This window comes from Oxyura jamaicensis, chromosome 3 (genome assembly GCF_011077185.1).
Source record: "Oxyura jamaicensis isolate SHBP4307 breed ruddy duck chromosome 3, BPBGC_Ojam_1.0, whole genome shotgun sequence".
NCBI lineage: Eukaryota > Metazoa > Chordata > Aves > Anseriformes > Anatidae > Oxyura > Oxyura jamaicensis.
Genome location: NC_048895.1, coordinates 80,673,583 through 80,696,563, shown reverse-complemented (window position 1 = coordinate 80,696,563; position 22,981 = coordinate 80,673,583). Strand labels below are relative to the sequence as shown.

The following is a 22,981-nucleotide window of genomic DNA, read 5'->3' as shown; positions in this document are numbered from 1 at the left end:
CAAAACCCTCTCAAAACCAGCTGAAGACTCTTTAGGGGCATGGTAGCTGCTCTCCAGAGATGGGCCAGCTTAGTGCACAGCAATCAGGGCCACGTGAATGACTCCCGATGAATAATGTATCTGACAAATTAGGTCCACTTCGTGAAGTATCTGTATGCAGCTGATGACTCTGACAAAAACTACTATCCAAATTTATTCTACAGTAATGCTTCCCAAGTATGTTTTCCGATTTGATAACCACTGCTACAAGTTTCACTTCTCTGACTGACACCAGATACAACTCGGATAGTGTTACATGCCCATGCCCATCCATTCAAGAATCTGAAACGGGTCAGCAGTACAAGTACGTAAAATAAATACGTTCCCTATATTTGCAAGTAAAACACTAGGTTTTGCATAAACACGCACAGCAATCATAGAAAACGTGGCTTATCTTGCAGAAGTCTTGAAATCTGAACAAATATTCACAAAAATAGCCTACCTGGTTGTTCTGGTCCATGTGCAAGTTATGAAAAGTACATTCACGTTCTTTTCTGGTTCAAGTATTTTAATGAAATGTAAAGTTTAAATCAAAACCTCTAAGAATGAGGAAAACATCATGATCGTATTACTCTGAAAATGCAAAAAAAAAAAAAAAGCTATATTGGTAACTCTCATCTGAAAAATTACATAGAAAATACTCAGGTATGTTTGCATACCTAACCAAGAGGAGCAAGAAGTATTTTCTACAGTGTTATTATATGGAAATAGTACCGTGCTCTGCATTTGAAAGTGTTGTTGATGTTTCCCTCAAAAACAAAACATTCTCCCAAAACTATGCTGATGGTCTGGAAAAAAGGTTTAAACCTTGAAGGATTTAAGAAAAGGATATATCTGGTGTGGTCCACTGCACACCTCAATACTTGTCTAACAGAAAAATCTGGATTATCCAAAAGTGATACTTTTTTTTTATACTCTGTAAATAACACACAAGCCATAACATAAAAACACCAAACCAACCTGAAGTTGCTTACTAGCTAATTCAGCTGATGCTAAGACTGCTGCATAGGAATTTACCGCCTAAAAACTAGCAAAACCTGACCTCTGCCATTCTTTTCTCCAACTAAACCTTCACTTTTCCCTCAGCCTTTGCTCACTACAGAATGCATCAGATATCTTCTAAAACAAATTTAGAGAGAAATTTTGAACTTTACATGTTATATACATCAAGACAAAAAAAGGAACAACCCTAAGGGTTTTGTTTTGTTAACCACATAGTAAACGTTTTACATCTACTTTGAACTCATCTATGAGCACTGGATCCTGTGATCAATTTACAGTTGCCAAACAATGAAGCATTTCCGAAACAACTTTTTATTAAGGCTATCTTTCTATTCTCCTGTTGTTTTATTTCCTCATCGCTAGCAGAACGAGCCATATTTTCACGTAACAATGGCAACATCAATTCACAGTCTGACAAGTCCCTAAGACACACATTTTAATTGCTCTCACAAGCTAATAGTTCTCTCTAGAGAACCCATTTTGCATAAAATCCACGTCTTGTTTCAGTGGTTGGATGAACATACACATACAAGATGATCTTGGGATTTCCAGCAATCTTTGTTTGGAAACAAACAACCTACTGGTTGTCAGTTCAAACTCATCAAAACTTTCAGATAATGTCTTACAAGTGTATTAAGTGTTTCTTTAATGAACGACTCAAAGTACACAGAACATCTGCATTTCTGAGGGCTGGGATGTTTCCAGCTAGGCCTTTTACTCATTTTCCCCTTTCAGAATGAACCAGCAGAAACACTGCAGTTGTACATTCCCCTGTCTTGGTGGAAAGCTTCTAGAGTAACATGGATAAGAAGAGAGTTTTATTTCAGAAAGACAACTGGCAGCACTAAGAGAAAATAAGATTTTGTTTTCTGATTATCTGCAGTAATTACGGAAGTAGTTAGCATTGGTTTCATATCTCTGACTTGTACCAATTATGGCACGATGCCCAGCACTGCCCTTCCAGCTCTATACTTAGAAGAACGTAACCTGCATGATACAATCACATCTAAATTATTCAGCACGCGTGTCAGTGGAAGAGAATGGACTTTTCTTAAAAAACAATTGACAGCTTTCATATTAAGCTCAAGACTTGCATTTTCAATTGCTCCATTTTAATGGAGCTGTTTTACTATTTTGGAAACGTCAAAGACTACGAGAGCTGATGAATGGAATTACAACTGAAACTCAAAGTTACCAGAAGCCAAAATGAGATCAAATTATCACAGCAGTGTCCTGCTGTACCTCCTCAACACACCATGTAATTCAGCAGGCACCTCTGAGCCTGGCAGAGCACACCGTGAGCCCTGAGGACCATAGTGTGTTCTGCACGGTACACTGTTAGATAGCTAAGAGTATATGATTTCAAAATGTTACCAAACATACACAGCTACATTCCATGATTTATCTGATAATACGTGTTAGCATCTAAAATAAAAGATATATTTTGCTAATTGCAAAAATTCGGTTACCCATTTGTGATATTGATCCTCCATTTTCAAATTTACTATTCATAGCGAGAGCGTATACATGTCAAATTATGAGTACCATAAAATAGGCTTCTATTTTAATTTAAATAAAGTATCTTTACATTATATCTTTACATTAAGCATTTTGACCATCCATATGCCAAAATGCAAGTGCCAAGATTCCTCTGAAAGCAACCCTGCTTGCACAAATCTCAGGTACATAAATCATCTTCCTGATACATCGGGATGCTACTTACACTAAAACAGCAGGATGAGGACCTACTTAAATATTCTGCTTTATCTGATACAAACCACTATTCTTCCTTTACTGCTATGCCCCGAGTAAGAAAAAATAAGAGCATCATGAAGAATCTTCATCAAAATTGAAGAGGCCTGTTGGCTGTCTTGTCCTGGCATGCACAGCAGAGTTTTGGAAGAAAATAATCCCAACAAGGTAGTGCTTTCAGGTGTTTTATTTCCTAAATCTCTTCAGTTTGAAAAGTGTATAGATGAGGCTTTTTGAGATTACATGAGGAAATCTGTTTGTTGGTAACTATTCGAGGATATGAAGAAAAGAGACTGCTGTCGGTTACCTTCCACTGTACCTTCCAGTTTCCAAGTCACTCCTGCTGAGTCACACACCTTCTCAGCGGTGGTAAGGTTGTTGTAAGATTCAGGAGGAGTGGGAGCACTGCCACGGAAACAACTGATCACTTTGCTAATGGCAGCTCATGTTAAGGATCAAGAGCTGAATAGACAGCTATAATCTAGTAAAGAATTCTCAGTGACTCAAAGCAGAACCTCTCCTAGACTTTTCTATCTGGTCATTGAATGGAGTTTTGTTTTTCAGAGCTGATCCACCACAAATACAAGTTAACCGTTTGAGCAATATAGACTTACTCTCTCAAAAGCATTCATGTTTTGTAAAGATTGAACAATTGCTTTGGCATTCTCACCTGAATACTGCTTTTACAGTACATATGCCTAACATGTATTTCTTTTAGCTAGCATGTATTTCTTTTAGCTGTGCAATCTGACAGTCGTGAGCCTGGCAGCAAGTGCACTCAAGCAGCTCCTTGGAAGGAACTGGAGACAAAGAAGATATGTAAAAAATCATACTTGAAAGCCTTTGCAAATGATTCTGCCTATCCTAACACAAAACACATCTTTATTTTCCCAACATTTAAAACAGCAGCATACAGAAAAGACATTTTTTCAGAGAATCTCTCAAATGAAACCTATACAGACACCACCGTATTAATGGCAATTGGCAATCCTGAGGATAATTAGCACACACAACATAAAGTACAAGAAATAGACCTTTCCTGCCTAATGCCATTGACAGGCACAATGATTAAACTGCACAACAGAAATTGAAGAACCTATTTAGATTGCTACTATAAATGTGATTCATTGCTTGAGAAATCAAAGAATTTCAGGTGGCATGGGTCATAAGCAAACAAATGAGATAAAGAACAGAGCTAGCACTTTCCTTAGGTAATCAGACTTAAGGCACTGACATCTACTCAAACATATGAAGGAAGTCTGGTTAAACAACTTGGGCAAACAGCATAAATATTTGCTTCTCTAGATGTAGCAGAGGACCAATAGCAGAAATTAAAGCAAGGAGAACTCTGCTACACTATTTCCTTATTAAATTCAGAGCTAAAAATGACTCATAACTTCTCCCCCTTTCTGGCCATTTTTTGACAAGTGTGGATCCTAGGATTTTGTATCTGTAAGACACAATCCCGAGGAGCCAATTATCTCAGATTCTTGGAAAGTAAGTGGAAATCATAAAAGTTTACTAGGTTTGCAAATCAAGGCACTTTCATCTCGAGTCTAACAATTCAATTACACGGAGTCTAATGAGTTTAACTAGATGCTACTAACTGCTGCTTAAGTTCACGTTTCTGTTGTTACTGTTCCTTCATTTTCTGGCTTTTCTAATTTTCAGAAAAGGTATAAAACAAATCACCTCAAGATAGCAAAGCCAAACTTGAATTGGTATGTAACAACATTTCTTGTATAGTCACAGAAAAAAGCTCTACGAAACACCGCACATTGCTAATTCGTTTTAGTACCTTCATAAAGCATATGATACGATGGTATATTTGAGATATGACTAGCAATTTAAGAGACGAACTGCGAGGAACATTGCCATGGCAATTGAATATAACAACTATTCATAGGCAGAAAAGAGTTGTAAAGCTCAGTGGCATTTCAGGAGATTGACAGCAAGTTCTCTGTTAAAGGAAAACCTGCAGCAGCACGAAAAGTGCACGCTGACATGACAACAGCAACCCCTGACTAGTAATAGATTCAGTCATGAACATTCCTGTTACAGAGGAAATCACATTTAGTAATGAGTCATTCCAAAGATACACGAAAGGTTTTAGTAGTATGGGTCAACACAAAGATTGATGAAAATAACCCTCGCCTGATTCTCTTTCCTTATGCTACAAACTCCACGGAAATAAATAAATAAATAAATGATTAAGGCAATCTTAGCGTCTATACTAAGAAATCACTACAAAATTAGAAAGCTAGGTCTAGAAAGTGGTATACTTGTTTGAGGGTAAAAAATGATGTTATGATTGTTTATATAGCCTTTATATATCATCTTTGGTACTGGGACTACATCTGGGCCTAGCTGAAGCCATTACTTGCTGTTGCAGTAAAAATATTTCACAGTAACTGATGCCCCATCACCCACAGAGATGATGTTTAAGTTTTAAAAACGGGTCAAAACTGACTTGGTGTACATTACAAATGAACCAACAAAACACATACTGTGGAAGGAGAGGCTTACCAATTACACAGGATAATATATGGCACTGTTTAAGGAAAGCAAACGTGGCCTTTTGGAGATATTTCATTTGGTGGTGTCTTTAGCAGGTATTTCATTCAATGTTAACTTCAGAGATCTGGGGGTAAACTTTTACCATGACAGAAAAGAATAACACAGCCTAATAGACAATCATAATAGGACAAATAATTGACAGGCAACCAAGCATTTCAGACCACCACTAAGTCTGCCAAAGGATGGCAAGGAAGATGTATTAAAAACTCATGCAATGTTAGCCAGTTATAAAAATCTGTTCGTTATTCTCCTTTAATTTTAAAGGCTAAGCTTTTTGTTAGCATTCAATATTGAGAGTTTTGAGTTAAATAATTCAGCCATTCTTTAAAATAACATTTATCTTAGAACAGAGCTCAGCGGCTGCCCTTCTTCCTTCCCTGGAAAAACCCCAAGCCCACACAACTGGATTTTATGCCCCATCCAAAATAAGAGCACAGAGAAATATCAAACACAATTCGGCTTGGACCAAAAGCAACAAACATCACAGAGCTCATGAGACAGAAACATTAGAAAGAAGAGAGTAAGTTCTGATACAAGTTTTCCACAAATCCTCAAAGCGTTCTTAAGCCTTCCTAACTGATGGCCCACAAGCCTCCTTTTAGGCTCCTGAAAAAATAAAAACAACTCCCTCCATCCTTTTCCCAAGCAAGGTGAAATAACAATAGTTGTAGCCAGCAAGAACATCAGTTGTTAAGAGATGGCTAGCACAAAAATTAGATAGTCACAGGCAGATACCTAGCAAGGGTATGATTTACAAGGTAGATAACACAAGTAATTTCACCGATCAGTGGGCACAGGTCAGAGCTAATTCTGCCATCAGAAGATAAGAGGCCATTTTTGAGACTTCCATTAAAAACACACAGCTTGGCAAACTGCTAATGTTCTAAAACAAATGCACAGTGCTGATCCCTGTTTTTAAGTAACCTTTCAGAAAAAAAATGGTCGAAAGCTTCCAGTCTTTACACAACAAATCAGAGCCTGTGAATAAGGTCTTTGGCTTTTGCCTGCCCAGTAATTTGCTCTTTGTCTGGGGCACAATCACAGGGCGACGTACCTGTCCATGAAGTTTCTTGCTGGCCTGTTTCACTCCTCCTAATTAGCACTTAGCTCCGGTCCCTGCTCTGCAAACCTGTTACATGTAGAGGGATCAGAAAGCTGATCAGATGGAATGGAGCTGACTTAGCCATATGGGAGCTATATCAGGAGCATCTTAAATGGATAGAAAATGATGCGGAGAAAAGGAGCATTAGGGAGAAATGACGTGAAAGGGAAACCGAAAGGAATGTGGATAAACAGGGTCCTGGGTAGAAAGGATGCATGGAAAGGAAACAAAGGAAAGGAAAAGAGTACAAAGGGAAGAAGAGAAACAATAGTAAGAAAACATTGTCTTATATTTGTCTCTCACCATGGAGTTGTTAGGGAATGGTTGGTATGACAGGGGTGTGCAGGGGTTAACTGTGAAGCACACATCACATCGAATCACCTACAAAGCATTCTTAAATTCTCAAACAAAGCAAAAACCCTCCATCACTTCCACTAACCATGTCCTTCTCATGATCTGTGAAACCTTTTACCTTCTGGAAAGGAAGAAAGAAGGGAAGAAGAAAGGAGGCCGCGGTCACTGCCCTTTAATTGTAATCATGAAACTAAAGCACTTAGCACAGCCTGGGTAATACGCAGCATAAATAACAACTCAGGTAGCTGGTGAATTAATTAGGAACAATAATGCACAGCTAGCATGATCTTGCAAAACAAATTAAGCTGCACAGACAGGAAACAACCTCCTTACTCCTTAATGTTGTTTCTAGCATCACCAGTCACAGTGCAAAACAATTTCTGCTTCAGTACAAGAAGCTTGCTATTCATAATAAGAGTTTAAACAAAAAAACTGACAGAAGAAAAGAAACCCTGTCATACCTAACTGAAACCATAAATTTGGCAGTTAAACCTTTTCATGAATCCTCTTTCACCAAAGCGTGAACATTTCTCAGAGCCGAACTAATTAACAGCCACTTCGCGATGAATCTCTTCAAACCCAAAAGAAAAGTGAGAAAACCCAGAGTTTTTAGAGGCCGCAGAAATCATTCCTATTCACAAGTAATTTCACGTATTTTGATGTTTCTTTTATGACATAATTAAACCAAAACTTCAAAGCAACCAAAATATTCTTTCTCCATCTGTATCTACTTCTGATACCAGTGTTGCCTACAGCCAGTGGAGAATATATCCATATGCTCAGGTCTGGATGGCTGCATCTGAGACCAGAGATGAAGAGAAACTTCTCTGACTAAACATAGAAGACGACTTTCAAACAGTCTGAACTGATGAGTTCAACATTCTTTATATTAAATAATGAGTTAACTTCTGCATTCTCATCTAACTACTAGAAGCATGGAAAGTGTTTTTCCCCACACATTTTCCTGTCTGTAAATGCTCACATTTCATTCTCTGCTGCCACTTCATCCTTCTTTGTGACCTTGCTCCAACTGTTGTTGACTTTTGCTTTCTCCTTCCTCAAAACACACACGAGACTTCAGGAGCTCCCAAAAGATTTTCCATGAACTTCCCTGTTTCTCTGTAAACCAGCAGCATTTCTGTCTGCCCCTTTTTCTTACAAGATCAAGCATGTCAATAAAATAGTTGTTGAAAATTGTTTTACTGTGGGTATGCCACGGTCTCTTCACTTGAAACAAAATGGTTTATTAGGTCTCTAAGTCTCACCATGACCAAAATCCAGCCTCTATCCCACTCAATAACAGGTTATCTTTCTCTGAAACATGATGTAATACATCACACATATAACTGCAACTACAATACAAAAAGAGAAAATATTTCAGGTAGTATTCTCAAGGGATCGTTTATGAGTTATTATATTGTGGCCTTTGTGTTGTTGCCTATTACTTTGTTCCCTGTTACATAAAACATTTTTTTTTAAAAATCAGCATCAGCTCTCTGTATCAACTTCACCCCTTCTAATTAAACAGTTTTAGCACTTATTTCCCAATAGGTGTACAATCATTTCTTTTACACTAAATGTATTACTTACATTTTCTCAACTACACAAACAACTGAGAAAACTGTACACTGCTTCATCTAGGAAAACTGGTTTAATAACAGATGTAATGAACTTTATTTCAGAAAACCTGAAATAATGCTGAAATCTGAGCATTAAATTGGACTAAACAAATATAACCCATATTTTAAAGATGAAAAACCTTTATAAAGCATTTATGCAAGAAAATGAGTTTTTTATTGGGTTATAAATTTCTCAGTATGCTAAATCAGAAAACACAAGTTCTAGAAATACAAAACATCAGATATTAATTTCCTGCAACAGCAAAAATTAGAAACACATTCTGCAGTAATTTCATTTCAAGTAGAAAAGATAATTTCAAATTTAGCTATAGTTAATCTCCATAGCTTAAACTCTAATATTCAGAGAAGTGGGTCTGAGAAGCCTTTACATTTGCTTTAGATTTTAACATTATTATATGGACTAAAATATCAGGACTTCCTATATAAAAATTTGCTTTGCACTAGTAGCTTTTCTTTGAATTTGAAATAGCTATATACTAAAAAAAGGAAAAAAAAAAAAAAGTGTGTGGCATAATTGATCGTTTGTTTTGTGGCTATCTGATGTAGAACTTGCAATAAAGATCAGAGGTTGCTGATATTTTCAGACGGGAGCGCCATCACCCTTACTAAGATCTGCAATATAGGAAGTATGCCAGAAAAACAAAAAGTGTTTTAGCTGGAAAACTAAATGCAAATGTTTTCTACGAGTAGTATTAAGGATAGAATTATCTGTCAAATTTGAAACCAAATACAATTCCTAATCTTACAAGCTAAGAAAAAAAGTCAACATTGGATGATGTTGCAGTCACAACCCACCAAGCTACAATACACGTTGCAGTGTCATCGTACCCAAATCAGTAGTAGTGCTAGTAGGCTAAAAGAGGCCCGCTACTGAATTCCTTTAGAGCCAGTTTTCCTGCCTGAGAACTACGTATTTACATTATTTTTGTCTAGTCTGCAGAAATGTGGTGACTCCCCTCCCACTGCAGTCACATACCTTTATATTGGCTCAAGTACATAGCATAGAATCATTACAGTTGGAAAAAGCCTCCAAGCTCATCTGGTCCAACCATCCCCCTACCACCAATGTCACCCACTGAACCATGTCCCTAAGCACGAGGTCCAACCTTTCCTTGAACACCACCTGGGACGGTGACTCCATCACCTCCCTAGTCTACTGTTTCTGAGAAGAAATGTCTCCTAATTTCCAACCTGAACCTCCCCTGGCACAACTTGAGGCCATTCCCTCTTGCTCTATCATGCTTTTATTGCAATAAAAAACAACAAGCATCATCAATGTTACTAAAATTTTAAATGTGTGAAACACCCTTGAGAAAGAAAAATAATGCAAGAAACTCATGCAGTCAGAAAAAAATCCATCATATGACAATCACCATATTATGAACAAAAAATCCATGAGATGATTCCTGAAAATTATTACCACCAAGTAATCCACAGTCGTATATACTACAACTTTGATTGCAATTACCTGAATTTAAGTAGTCTGAGGAGCTGCAAAAATCAGAACTAAATTCAAAAAGTCATCCCAACCAAAACAAAGATTAGGTAGTAGATAAGAGGATGAGATGGGAGTGAGGGTGAGAATTTCCTTTGGGGCTGAGGGGAGAAAAATCAATTATTGCACTACTTACTCCCGTAGGCTGAAATATCAGTCCATCCACTTCATGGCTAACTTCTCTAGCAAAACTTCCTTCCAGGAGCTGCAGAAGAGAAGGGAAAAAAAAAATCCATAGAGAAACATGTCACTCACAAGATTTTACATCAAATTGGATTATTTCAGAGCATTGTCCAAAATTCTCCTTTGGCATATCACGTAACTGGGGAATAACCCATCACCACAGCTACACTACTGTAAAACCAACCACCTGAATCAACATAGACGTAGCATATTCCACTTTACAATCTGAAAGACTCTGAATTCCATGCGGAGGTGAACACATCCATCAAGATGCATTTACTGTAGAAAAAAACATCTCCCTAAAGAAACTAATGAAACCAGCTAGTCAAGAGTTATGAAAACGGATCATGTACTTCCATGGCAAATTATGGCCTGCCTAAGGAAAAGCTTAGTGACTGGTGAGAACCACAATCGACAAACAAAAACTAGTGAGAACCACAATTGACAAGTAACAGCAAAAAACAGGACAATTGCCAAAATGCCTCTTTACTAATTTCAGTTTGTTTTACTGTAGAGATGAAGAATCTGTCAAAGTTCTAGGCTGATAAACTCTGACATGTAAGTTACCACGTGGTCACCAAACGTGGCAAATACATCTGAAAAATCACAGGCAGTTTTTAAAGCACCAATTTAGCCTAGATTGTTAGATTTGTACCATTTCCTTTGTGTAGTCCAATTTCAGTCAAAGAGCCACTGCCTAAATTATTCAAATTAAGTATCAACCTCTGCCCTCAGTAAAGGACAAAAATATGAAAGAAGTCAAGAATTAACATTTGTGTGTTACCACAGGTTGAACAAGTCAAAGCAGTGCAGCTAAACACTTAATAAATCAAAAGCTTGATGGCCGTACATTTTAAATACTGTTTAAAGTAAAAATATAAAATATAATAATTTTTAAGAAGTCTACACAAGCTAAGTCTTCTGGGGATAACTTTCAAGGTTATTGTGTAGTTCCAAAATTTACTAGCCAATGGGAAATCTGTAATAAGAATACACTTGATATTTACAAAAACATATGGGAAAGATCTCATTAAAGTCAAGCACCAAAAAATACCCTCTCTCCAAAGTAGGAAAAAAAAGACTAAAAATAAAATACAAATTTCAAGTTATCTGTGGCTATCCTTTTAATAGGTACATTTCTAGCTAGCTTATTAAAAGGCTCTAACCAAACCAGAAAGCAAAACCCCTTATAACTTCTTATAAGAACTATTTGAGGAGATGGTTATTTTGGCATTGGAGCTTACATAAACTTCATTATTCAGTCTTTCCCAAAAATACAACTTAAGAGTACAGAAACAATCTGTTAATCTGGAGTTTGCAACTCTTTAAGGTAAAGAGTTATTACCAAGCACTTTTACCTGTAGCTCTCTCTCTACTCTGTTCTAACTGAGGTTATAGAGAATTAAAGCACTACTACAAAATTCATAAATGGGAGGAAAATGTGATTTAAAAATATATGTCTATATTTAACATTTCAAAAATACTTTCTGGTATTCCTTTTTATTCACTGCTCTATCAGAATTACATAACGTGAGAGATTCCTTCTCATCAACTTGACATCCAGTTTCAGATTTCCTAGAGACTTGAACTCATTCCCTCATTTTGGAGTTCCACAGTCATCTTATTAAGACATCTTTCCTCAAGTGTCAATTACGCATCAAAGACAAAGGATTTTAAAGCCAGAACAGAAAAATAAACCTCTCTGTGCTCCCGGTTATTCTGAGTTCATTCTCATTAGGTCGATTACAAGTACTTCAATTATAACATTCTAGAAAAAAAAATACTAGAAGAGATTGGAACGAAGGGAATGGAAATTGTATCTGAGCTTCTTCCCATATACTTTTTCTTCAGAATTAAACTATTTAGACCTCGTATGTGAACAGCAGAATATATATCTATTGAATACTGCAGAAAGTTTGAAATGACAGGAGAAGGAGCAGAAAAGGAATGTTTGACATGCAAGCAAATATTTTTGACACCAGAAATATAATTGATGTAAGATTCTAAGGTTTATGAACTTAAAATGCAGATAACATGGTTTATCTTTTAAAAAATGATGTTCAATTTTCCACACATGTTAAAATTTCTAATTAAGTTGAACAGTCTTTTTAATCGGCACCATGATAAATGGCACACCTGCCTGACTGGGAGGACTGCCAGGGATCAGATAAAATGCAATGCATCTCAATGTCATTTCATAAAAGATGGGTAAATGATGCGTGCAAGCCAATTCTTCTGCCCTGTAGCCTCATGGCATGTATTTCCACCTGTGAAACCCTTTGTTCACTTCTTGCAGCTTCCTGCTTTACAGTGAACACTGCAATGAAGCACATATTCTTGCTACAGTTTACTGTTAAAAACTTTTCCTTTCTTATTTTTTTTTAATTTTAAAGTATTTGCTGTATCTAAGAATAGGCATGTGATAAACAGAACGGTATAATCACATGAAATGACTGGAGCTGCACGATGAAAAGGATTTCTTCTTGCTTTTGAGCCACTGAGGTCAGGAGCAGCCATACGTCATCAAAAGCAGTACTGATAACCTGTGACACTGATTTTGCTAAAACACTCGATCAGTCAGCAAAATTTCTGGAGTGGATAATTGAAGGATCGCGCTTTAGAGATCTCTCCGTAATTAACAATAAAGAAATCATTTGGCTCCTCCAGCAGGAAGAGGAGGAAAATGTGGTGCGTACAGATTCCACACAACCCTGGTAGCTTTTAATCAATGTTACTGTAATTCTGAGGCAAGCCATGTGATCCTTAGGAGTTTTCAGATGCCACTCTATTCATAAAATAAGTAAGTTCAATGGGTACTACTGTGCCTCTTCCTTCCCATACAAAAAAAATACGGCAACAATATGGCTGAGAATTATGCGGACTCCAAAACAAAACATCTCTGCTATGTCACATCAACTTTCTACAAAACAATTTGCCTCAAATCCTTGCCCACAATTATCATGGAACTACTGTCACAAAATGGAAACACTCTAAACAATTTTGCCTGTATTTCTGATTCAAAACTGACACTTCTTATTCACCCAGTGAAGTCGCTGGGGATACAGAAACAAATGACTTTGCATTTTATAACACAAGACAAATGTCTGTCCATTTGCCTTGCTTTTTCCATTTCAGACCTGCTATATGCTTCATTCAGCTTTCCGCCAAGCTACAGCAGTTCTGCATGCACCTGTCCTGAAGCAGTTTTTCAGAGCCATCTCCACGTTGGTGCTCATCTACCTGTTTGCTCCACAGTGAGGGCTGGGAAAGGGAATATACCTTATTCAAAAACATTAGACACAACTAAACCAGCAATTGAATTGTCAGTTAACTAGAATTTGAAATGCCTTCAGACACGAGCGTCCTGTCACGCCTAACTTCACGTAGCCAACATCTTAACTGAGTCAAGTTGCAGCCCAACTTCAAGGACGATCACTTCATCTCATGATTACAGCCTTCAGCACGAGACTACAGAATAATTGGCACATCCTGAGAGCTGTCAGGTTCTGCAGACGTGGGTTCATAAATAGTAAGTCCCTGTACAGATGCTGCAGACTTTTTTCAAACATATTAGACAGTCTCCAGAAAATATTCTGTTGTTACCAGCACTAATAACTACCTTATCTGAGAGGAAACAATTACCATGGCTCTTTCCTTGCATTACTCTAAAAGAGACGGACAGTTCCGCTTATAAACCAGGATATTATTTGTTTTATTTTACATTAATTTGTTTCATCTTGTTTGCCAGCTTCTGTATTTTTCTGAATTATCTGCTCTTTTTTTACATAACGATTTCCTCAATAGCCCTCAATAGTCTCATCTTAGTATGCCCCCTTTCGTGAGGCCTTGATTTTCCAAGCTCACCGTAAAAATTAATCACTTTAACATTGCTGCCTGATGTATCTAAGACATCCCAGGAAGTTTCACATCTAGAGGTGGGAGGCACAAATGTTTCCAAATGTACAGTGGTTTAAAAGCATTCAATAAAACATAAACGTATGTGAATTAATTAAATGAATGTCTGCTTTTTTTTTTTTTTTTGCTAACTAACAAGGTAAAGAAATTTCATCTCTATAATTACATATGGAAGTCTCTGAAGAAAGGATCTCTGAATAACAAATCCAGTTAAAGATTTGTGTATCAAAACCACTGCTTCAATTAGGAAACCTTTATGGATGTAACTTAAAAAACAAACCAAAAAAATGAAAACCTGCTTAACAAAACATTTTTGCGTTACAAAAATAGGATTCTTCCTTGTTAGGGGTTAAAAAAAAAATAGAGAACCTACTGCATATTTCAGAAATCCTGACTTTGAATGACATCTGAAATTCAAAGGAATGTGTTATATGTCAAGTTCAGTTTAAGTTAAAATTACACAGAAATAGTTGCTCAGATTCATTCCCACAAATGACAATTCCCCAAAATAAATCAGTAAAACTAACTAGCAGCGATGGGGCCATCATTCAAACTATTTACGTTATAAACTCCATCTTTCTAACATCACATTTTGAAAAGGAAGCCTCCTGAAGAAGAATTAAATAGGTGGAGTTGGTGGAGTTTAAGCTTCCTTGAACACAATACTCAGGCTACTGTACAATACCTGAAAATACCACCAACTGCAGCTTGTAGTTTCCCATCCTGCAAAAGCATTTTTTTTATTTTTATTAATCAGAGACAGTACCAAGAATTAAACAAGTGAAAAAGCATCCAACATACACTGGGGAGGCTACGTATATTTATGATGAAACCCTCAAATTTTACATACACAGAGGAAAAAAATGAAAATGTTGTCTATCTCATATTTTAAGAGAATTAGATTCCAAAATGAAATGTCAAGAGAAGTTTGGATTTTGGTTCTTTGATAAAGCAGATACTTACTGGCACTGAAATTTCTACAAATCACGGCAATGCTTTCAAACTAGTATTTAGTGACTCAGGAGAATACACAGCTTTGAGATTAATGGGAGCACAAACCTTCTGAAAAATGGGGGAAAAAAATCACAAAGTGAAGCCACTCGGACTTGTCTATTTTCCATACTTGGGATGCCATTCCCCTCACCTAGCTCTAACATTTGAAGTAAACAGCTGACCCAAACAAAGCCAGTGCAAATGAACAGTTCTTGGGGGGAAGGACCAAAAACCTCTGGCAGTTCTACTCCTTCCTTCCCTCCCTGCCCCAACCGTGACATAGCCTGAACCACCCGTTTGGATCAACTTTCAGTCAGCTAGGAGGAAGAGAGGAAACCTCATCCTCTCATGCATATTAAAGTTACTCTTCAAATGATACGCTCAAGTCCCCAGTAATCTTTTGGAAAACTGTCCAGTCTCAAGCTATAGATAGCATGCAGCGATGGAGAACCACCATCTTTGTTGAGTTGCTCCTATGGACTACTGCATCCACAATTACAAAATTAATGCCTATTTCTCAGCAATTTTTTCTTGCTTCAAATTTTCTTCCTTGTTCCTCTACAGGTTCTTTGACAGTGACCAAGTCACATAGAATCACAGAATCATTAAGGTTGGGAAAGACCTCCAAGATCACGTGGTCCAACCACCCCCCTACCACCAATGTCACCCACTGAACCATGTCCCTAAGCACCACGTCCAACCTCTCCTTGAACACCCCCAAGGACGGTGACTCTACCACTTCCCTGGGCAACCCGTTCCAATGCCTGACTCACCTCTCAGGAGCTTTTCGTGCAAAGAAACTACTGTCACATTTCTAACGTTTCACAAGCAAGCAGGTGTAACTCCTCAAGCACATCCACAGCTTCTCCTCTAAACTCAGTTCTCCCCATTAACTGAAACCATTCATCTGGGCTTGACAGAATATTCTAGAAAAGCTGTATCAGCAAGAAAAAAAATGCACTGGGGAGTATCCAAAGATGTCCAATCTGGCTGCTTGACTCAAAGAGGTTCCTTCCTTCCAAGTAACTGTGAAAGTCCTGAAAACACAGCCTATGATGCCCCAAGTGAGACTTGGTACATGGCTGCACAAGGAAATAGGTTTTTTTTGCTTGCATCCAGTATTCTAAGAGCTGTAAGCAGAATTTCAATGTGAACATTTATTTCCTACTTGCTAACATCAGTAATCTGTGCCTCGTTCATACAATGTCATGCTTTCCTTTAAATCACCCATAATAAATGTCGAAGAGTAGGTTTTTAATCAGTTTCACATGACCCACTTTGTTCTGCATCATTCTCATTACCTAACCAAACCACGATACGCTCCTTAAAGTAAGAACAGTATCTAATATGTTAATTGAAGTGCATTTTATAGCAGGGTAAAGTCCAATTTCTCAATTATTCATTGTATTTGGCTATACTTATCTTGGAACTTTTGATTTGTTAGGAAACCAAAGAGAAATGCAAGAAAGGAAATGCAGCCTGTTAACTCAGAGTACAGTCACAAAACCATAGCTTATTCCTACATTAATATACCAAAAAAATAACGAACCTATTAACTATTTCTTGGTTCATGCTATTACTCCTAAATATGCAGAAAGAAAGAATAGGATCACAAAATGTAGAAATTAAAAGTTTAAGTCCCTGAGAAAGAATTATCTAAAGAGGTTTGATATGCTCACCAAGTAACAACAAATACTGAAGAATAGCTGATACATTTTTAGTAAACCAGCAAAATGATCGACATTGCCTTAACTGCATAAGGAACTCAAGTATGAGCTTTTCAGTTGCTCATTACTTAAAATGAAATTTCATGCTCTTTGGCTGTAAAAACACTGTATAATACAAATTGCATGAAAGTCCTTTAAGAAATTTTATTTAAAGCTCAAATCCTAGATCTCACACAGCCATCCTCTCAAGATGTTAACTCAAGTTATAAACAGAGAAAAGCTGTAAATGTTATTTTGTCTATATAAAAGTGTAAGGGTTGAAAGCACTTTATGTTAACCAACAACTCAGTACTAAACAGGAAGAATAAAAGTAAACTCCAAAGGACTCATCCATTTAACAAAATCACTGCTATTCTGAAGTGTATTCTGTGGCGATATCTGAAATACATTGTGATGAAAATTATGCCAAATGACTGTCTAAAGAAACATGGGAATTTTCTCATTTTTAAGACTAATAAATAAATACTTTTTTATAAAATACTATTTTATGAAGAGTCTTTCGGTTTGTTAATTTAGTAGAAGCTCCACAACCAGTCCTACTGCAAGACTAAAAGACTAAAAATAACCTCTTTGCCAAGTTAATCATACAGAACATTTTGGCTCAAAAGACATTAAAAACACCTAATTACTGCAATGGATTTGTTCCCTATAAGAATGAAAGCAGATAATGGGAGCAATGTGAGACTGATGTTCACTAATATGATCAAGAGACTAATTATTATCCATGAATCATTTGTAGCATTCAAAACTTGATTAATGTCAGGTCAAGTTTAACATGTGATAGGTTTTATTAGTAATGCTCGGCTATCCCACAGCTTGTCAGCTTAAGTGAGTGCCATCTGTTCCAGGCAGGAATAGCCAAGAGTCCAAACAAAAGCACAGTGGATACAACTGGTCACTGAAGGACATCTCAAGAGGTCCGTAAGGGAGCTACGCTAGTAATTTTAAACACTAGACCAGAATCCAGCACAAAAAAACACCTGCTCAAGATAGGACATTTGTTGCCCAGAAAGCAAGCACGGAAGGTAAGCTTTTATCATTCTAAAGTTTGACCAAAGGAGTGTTAGTACTACTGGATCTAGCTTCACTATATGATCATTCTCCAGTAAGAACAATTTTCTTGCAAGAGAAGAAAAAAAATCTGTTGCAAGAATCGATGCATCTTCCTCTCTACAGCCCTTCATCACCCTTAGGAGTGCTTTCTTGTACGGAATACAGTCCTTTACCCTTTAAAGCATCAGTCATGGTATTCAAGTGCATGTGGCCCTAACTCATGACTTGTGCAGCAAAATAATGCTAGAAGGCAATGAAACTGAAAAACTTGAAACTCCATGAGAAAATACTTACTGACAGTGCCCCACTTGTTGTAATTACAGATAAGTGCAAGACACAGATAACTACAAGAAATCTTTTTGCAACAGGCTCGCTTCCTGGGGTTTCCCAGCACTTAGTGGGTGACCAGCTTCACAAGCAGCCTCCTCTCCCAGGCACAGCCCATTCCCAGCGCTTGCAGCATGACAGGAGCTGCCCTGATATTGTAAGAGCTCACCTGGTCACTGCACTGAACCCTCAGCAGCTCTCTACTAATAATAGCAGGAGCAGCAAGGCTGAAGTAACATGAAGAGGCAACGGGCAGGTGCATGCACAGAGAGGAAGGCGACTGACCTCATTCCATCTGGGTTTGCTCTTGCACTTACCTACTCTCCTCTGGTCTAACCTAGAAATTCAACAGCAACGCAGAAAGAAATAGTTATTTACCTCACAGCTACAACAGCCCTTTCAGATGTAATGTAAACATGCTCTCATCCATAAAGCAGATGAAGCTGAAAGACTGAAGATTCAAGGCTGCCACTAACATGATTTCTGCTCTGTACTTCAGCTCTGTGCTTTAGCTCTGTTTTCTGACTAAGGGCAAGACGTGCAGGGCTCCCAAAGATTCCTTGATGTGTTCACATCTCAGCCAAATCCTCAGACGATTTGGTGCTAGTAGGCTGGCCACAGAACATAAATAACATGGTAATTCAAAGAACCACAGCTACAGCTTCTTCCTTCACCATTTGCCCCTATAATTTTACAGCCAAGGACCCAACCAACAGTGCCTTTATTCTTTCCAGAACAGGAAGATAACAGGCATTCCTGTTGATGTTCATGTTCATGTGACATGGAAAGAGCACCCCCAAGCAAGAAAGCCAAAGAGGCTGCTCCCTCTGTAGTCTGTTTTGTGTCCCTGGTTGAGGCACCTCTGAAAAAACAAACAACAACAACAACAAATAAGTACTCCACTCACTGGCCTGTTAGAACTGCTGCTGGTTTCACGAAGGATTGTTGTAGACTGCTTCTTTCATACAGGACTTAAAGCAAGAGAAACCATATACATTATCTGAAACCTGCTTCTTAATCTTCTCCAGCACCTCTCTAAGAGATGCAAAGAAAAGCCTTTTCCAGATTTAAGATTTGCTGCAAGTTACTGCAGTCTGTGATGGGATGCAACCTCTGACATGGAGAAGGTGAAACCACCACACTGTTGAGTTCATTAACCAGTCCCAAAGGAAAAAAAATGCTGTAGTGAATAACAATAAAACATACTGGGGGTGGGGAGGGAGAAGGGAAAGGGGAAAGGGAAGGAAGGAGGAAACATGCTTGATGGTTGTATTTTTTAATCTGGTTTTGGTTTTACAGCTACCTTATTAATTGCGTTCCGTACAGCTGCTACTAACACTGGCTCTATGCTGTGCTCCTTATTTGCACATGGAGACCAAAAAAAAAAAAGTAGAGAGTAAGACCACAAGAGTGCCACTGAGCTATCACCAGTTTGCTGCTTCTGAGTGAGCAAATCCAAAGGTCATGCACCTAATATATTCAAAACAATACCCAAGAATAACACGAGCGCTGTGTGTGTTAATGCTTAATTTGACAGCACATCTGCATTACTGAATTCAAAATAAGCATCAGGCATTTCTCCCTGTCAATCTCTTCTCAGAAGCACAATTGAGAAATTGACATCAATTAACTAAGATGTTTTCAAATGCTTCTTTCAAATAAGAGAAATAGGCTGCTACAAGAAAGTTTAATTGACTTTTGTGATAGCTTCAAAATGGGATAAACACTCTCAAGGCTAGGAAGGAATGCTGCTGCCAAACAGCAATGGTCTTTCAAGCCCATTTTACCTGATGAAACAGGGCGGCGTATGCTGCACAGCTTAGACATGTAATTTACTGTGCTCTTTCCAGTTCTCTGTTTCAACCTGAAAAGTAACTTCAGTTTTTTCTCTTAGGGATTAGGACTTTGTCCACAACACTTTCCCCCACACAGTGATGGTGAGGGGTGTCAGCACATCCTACGTACCTGGGAGAGCACACCTGCCTGACACTGGAGTCCTGCTGGAGCTGCAAGAGGTTTCACAGGTGCCGTTAGCAAATTCTTAGATCTATTTACACATCATGTACATGTGTACAGATGAACACGTGTATATCCAAACGTAGACATGGCAGAGAATCTGCAAAGTCTGCGTTAACCTATGCCCTCAGCTGGGCAAGGTTCTCCCCACTCACTCTAGCTAAGAAGCTCCCCGGTATGCATTTTGATCAAATTCAGCTTCAGTGAAAAGCTCTTCTGATGTCAAAGGAACAAGTGACATTGGATTGAGTGCAAGGCCTTACAAATGTGGCCAAGTACTTTTTAATTTGTTCTCTAAACGATCTTCAAACATTATAAAACTGATAAGGTTTATTTGTTATCCAGCCCCTGTGTAAACTGCTATAATATAATCCGATCTCTGCTTACCAAGAACTTGGACAGACCTGTTTTAATTAAATCAGATAATTAAGGATGATGTTTTATTATGCATTTCCACTAAGACTCATGAACAAAGCCAAACTGGTATACACAATAATTCAATTAACTATCAAATGGATATTCACAAATACAAAGTCTTTGTACATTTACTGTTGCAACGCCTGATTCAAAGTGGGCCAGTATGTTCCACGGGGCCCCAGTGCAATGACTGTAACACAAAAATTAAGATTTAACATTATATTCTGGATATTTAAGAACATCTGATTCTTCTGCTATGCAATGGCACTTGAGGGCTTAATTTGCTACAAAGTTGAATTAAAACTTGCCATGTTAAGGCCATAACAGTAAAACGCTCCAATTTTAATATTTCTTAATTAAAAAGATTAATTTTGCACAATAATTTTTTGCAAAATTGGGCATATCACAAGAAATGAAAGAGCTGGCAGGGATGCCTTACAATCTTGCATCATAACAAACTGTTTTAAATTTCACCCCCCATCTTTACGATTTTCTTTGTGCCTTTATTCATTTTATCCAAATTAAGCGCACGTCTCCTGCAAACCCTTCCAACAGGGGCAGGCTGACGGCTTCCCTATGGAGCGCGATTGCCAGGAGGCAGCTCGGAAAGTGACAGGCTGTGAAGTGGTACAGCGGACAATATTAAACAGTTGCCCCTCAATTAATGAGTAGAGTGACCCACTTAGTCACCACAGCTGAGTCCTCTAGCTAATTCAGAAGACGGCAGATATCCCAATTCCATTTTCATACTGGGATACCAACCAGTAATTAGGTCCAAACAGATTTGCATTTTCCCAGTTTTGGTCATAAATCACAAAACCGAAAGCAGAAGTCAGTTAAACATCTATAGGCATTTTTCCTACTTAGACAATTATGACTTCGATTGCCCAAAATATGTACTGTTCAACGTGCACCAAGTACAACGCTTCACCCATATGCTCTTATTTTTCTGCTAGTTCTGTTGTTTTCTTTCCCACACTAAAGTTTCAAGAGTCAGAATTATATATTCCACATCTGCATTACTGTATGTTCATTTAACTTGTACCACTAGCATGGCCCACTAGTTAAGAAAATAGCTCTTCAGAAAAATATTGAATAGTGTTTGTTTTAACTTCACTAGGTCATTTCCCACAAAACCTAACTGATGTGTGAATAATTTCATAAATCAAAAGCAAAAAACAGTTTCCCTTTTTCTCAAACCAAAATTATACTGTGCTGAAATATTATCCTTGATCTTCAACATCACAAATAATAATAATCAAAAGCAAGTAGCCTAATCCTCTTTTGTTAACTCTAGGAAATGAACACAGATTTTTGGTCACAAATGGATCTCCTCAAGGACTCCATCAGAGGCAAGGAGGCTAAGAGTTAGACATAGACAAATATTTTTTTTTCTAGCATGACTTAAAACCTTTTGGTGTAAACCTGGAAGACCTGGCTCTTGACACTGTTACACTTCCAGCTTGTGTTCCTTGAGCAAAGAAATCAAAGTTGATTTCACTTACCTGCTATGCCAGGCTTCAGGCAGTACACGAGAACTCTGCAGCGAAGCCTTTCCCTCACCTGGGCCCTCCACACGGTTTTGTGGGGACTAAGTAGGATTTCAAGGGGAGATACAGCCCATGAGCTGCTTTATGAACGTGATATCCGATATTACAAAAAAAAAAAAAAAGCCCAGCTACTTCCAACCCCCTGCCATGGGCAGGGACACCTCCCACCAGACCAGGCCACCCAAAGCCCCATCCAGCCTGGCCTTGAACACCTCCAGGGATGGGGCAGCCACAGCTTCTCTGGGCAGCCTGTGCCAGGGCCTCACCACCCTTCGAGTAAAGAACTTCTTCCTAATGTGTAATGCAAATCTCCCCTCTTTAATTTAAGATTATTGCCCCTTGTCCTATCATTACCTAACTGAGTAAAGAGTCTCTCTCCATCCTTAAAACCCCTTTCAACTTCTTTCACTTAATTAAAGATTCAGTATAGTACATTTCTATTTGATATCACCAGAGGTAGTCTAAACCAGATAAGAAGAGTTAGGAATTGTGTTTGATACTGATAACACACCATAAACTCCATCTTGATCACAGAACTAAGATTTGAAGATTTTGATCACCTGAGCTATGCCTGACGATGGAATAAATACTTCCACTGAAATTTCCAAACAGTGATACGGAGGTGATAACGTTTAAATCGCAAAAGCACGATTCCCACAGACGTAGAAACACCTCTCAGGAAGATGTCTGAAATGTCGAGAGAGGAAAAAAAAAATTTTTTTAAAAAAAAAAGGGGGGGGAAAAAAAGCACTGAAAACTTATACACAGTCACAGTGCAAATGACAAAATACTTTTATGCAGGCCCAGTGGAGAGGGAAACCAAAGACTGATCTAGAATT

The 22,981-nt window shown here is 38.0% G+C and overlaps 1 protein-coding gene and 1 long non-coding RNA gene across 2 annotated transcripts in view; one reads left to right on the top strand and one right to left on the bottom strand.

Moving 5' to 3' along the window:
* RNGTT (RNA guanylyltransferase and 5'-phosphatase) overlaps positions 1–22,981 on the bottom strand; it is a 184,984-nt gene that overhangs the window by 80,042 nt on the left and 81,961 nt on the right. Inside the window, exon 12 of the mRNA XM_035321474.1 lies at positions 10,098–10,166. Coding sequence (XP_035177365.1) covers positions 10,098–10,166 — 69 coding nt within the window. The remainder of the gene's footprint in view (positions 1–10,097; positions 10,167–22,981) is intronic.
* LOC118164152 lies at positions 769–9,604 on the top strand. The gene is made up of 3 exons (XR_004749359.1): positions 769–782; positions 2,021–2,023; positions 9,467–9,604. It is a non-coding gene; the product is annotated as an uncharacterized LOC118164152 (long non-coding RNA).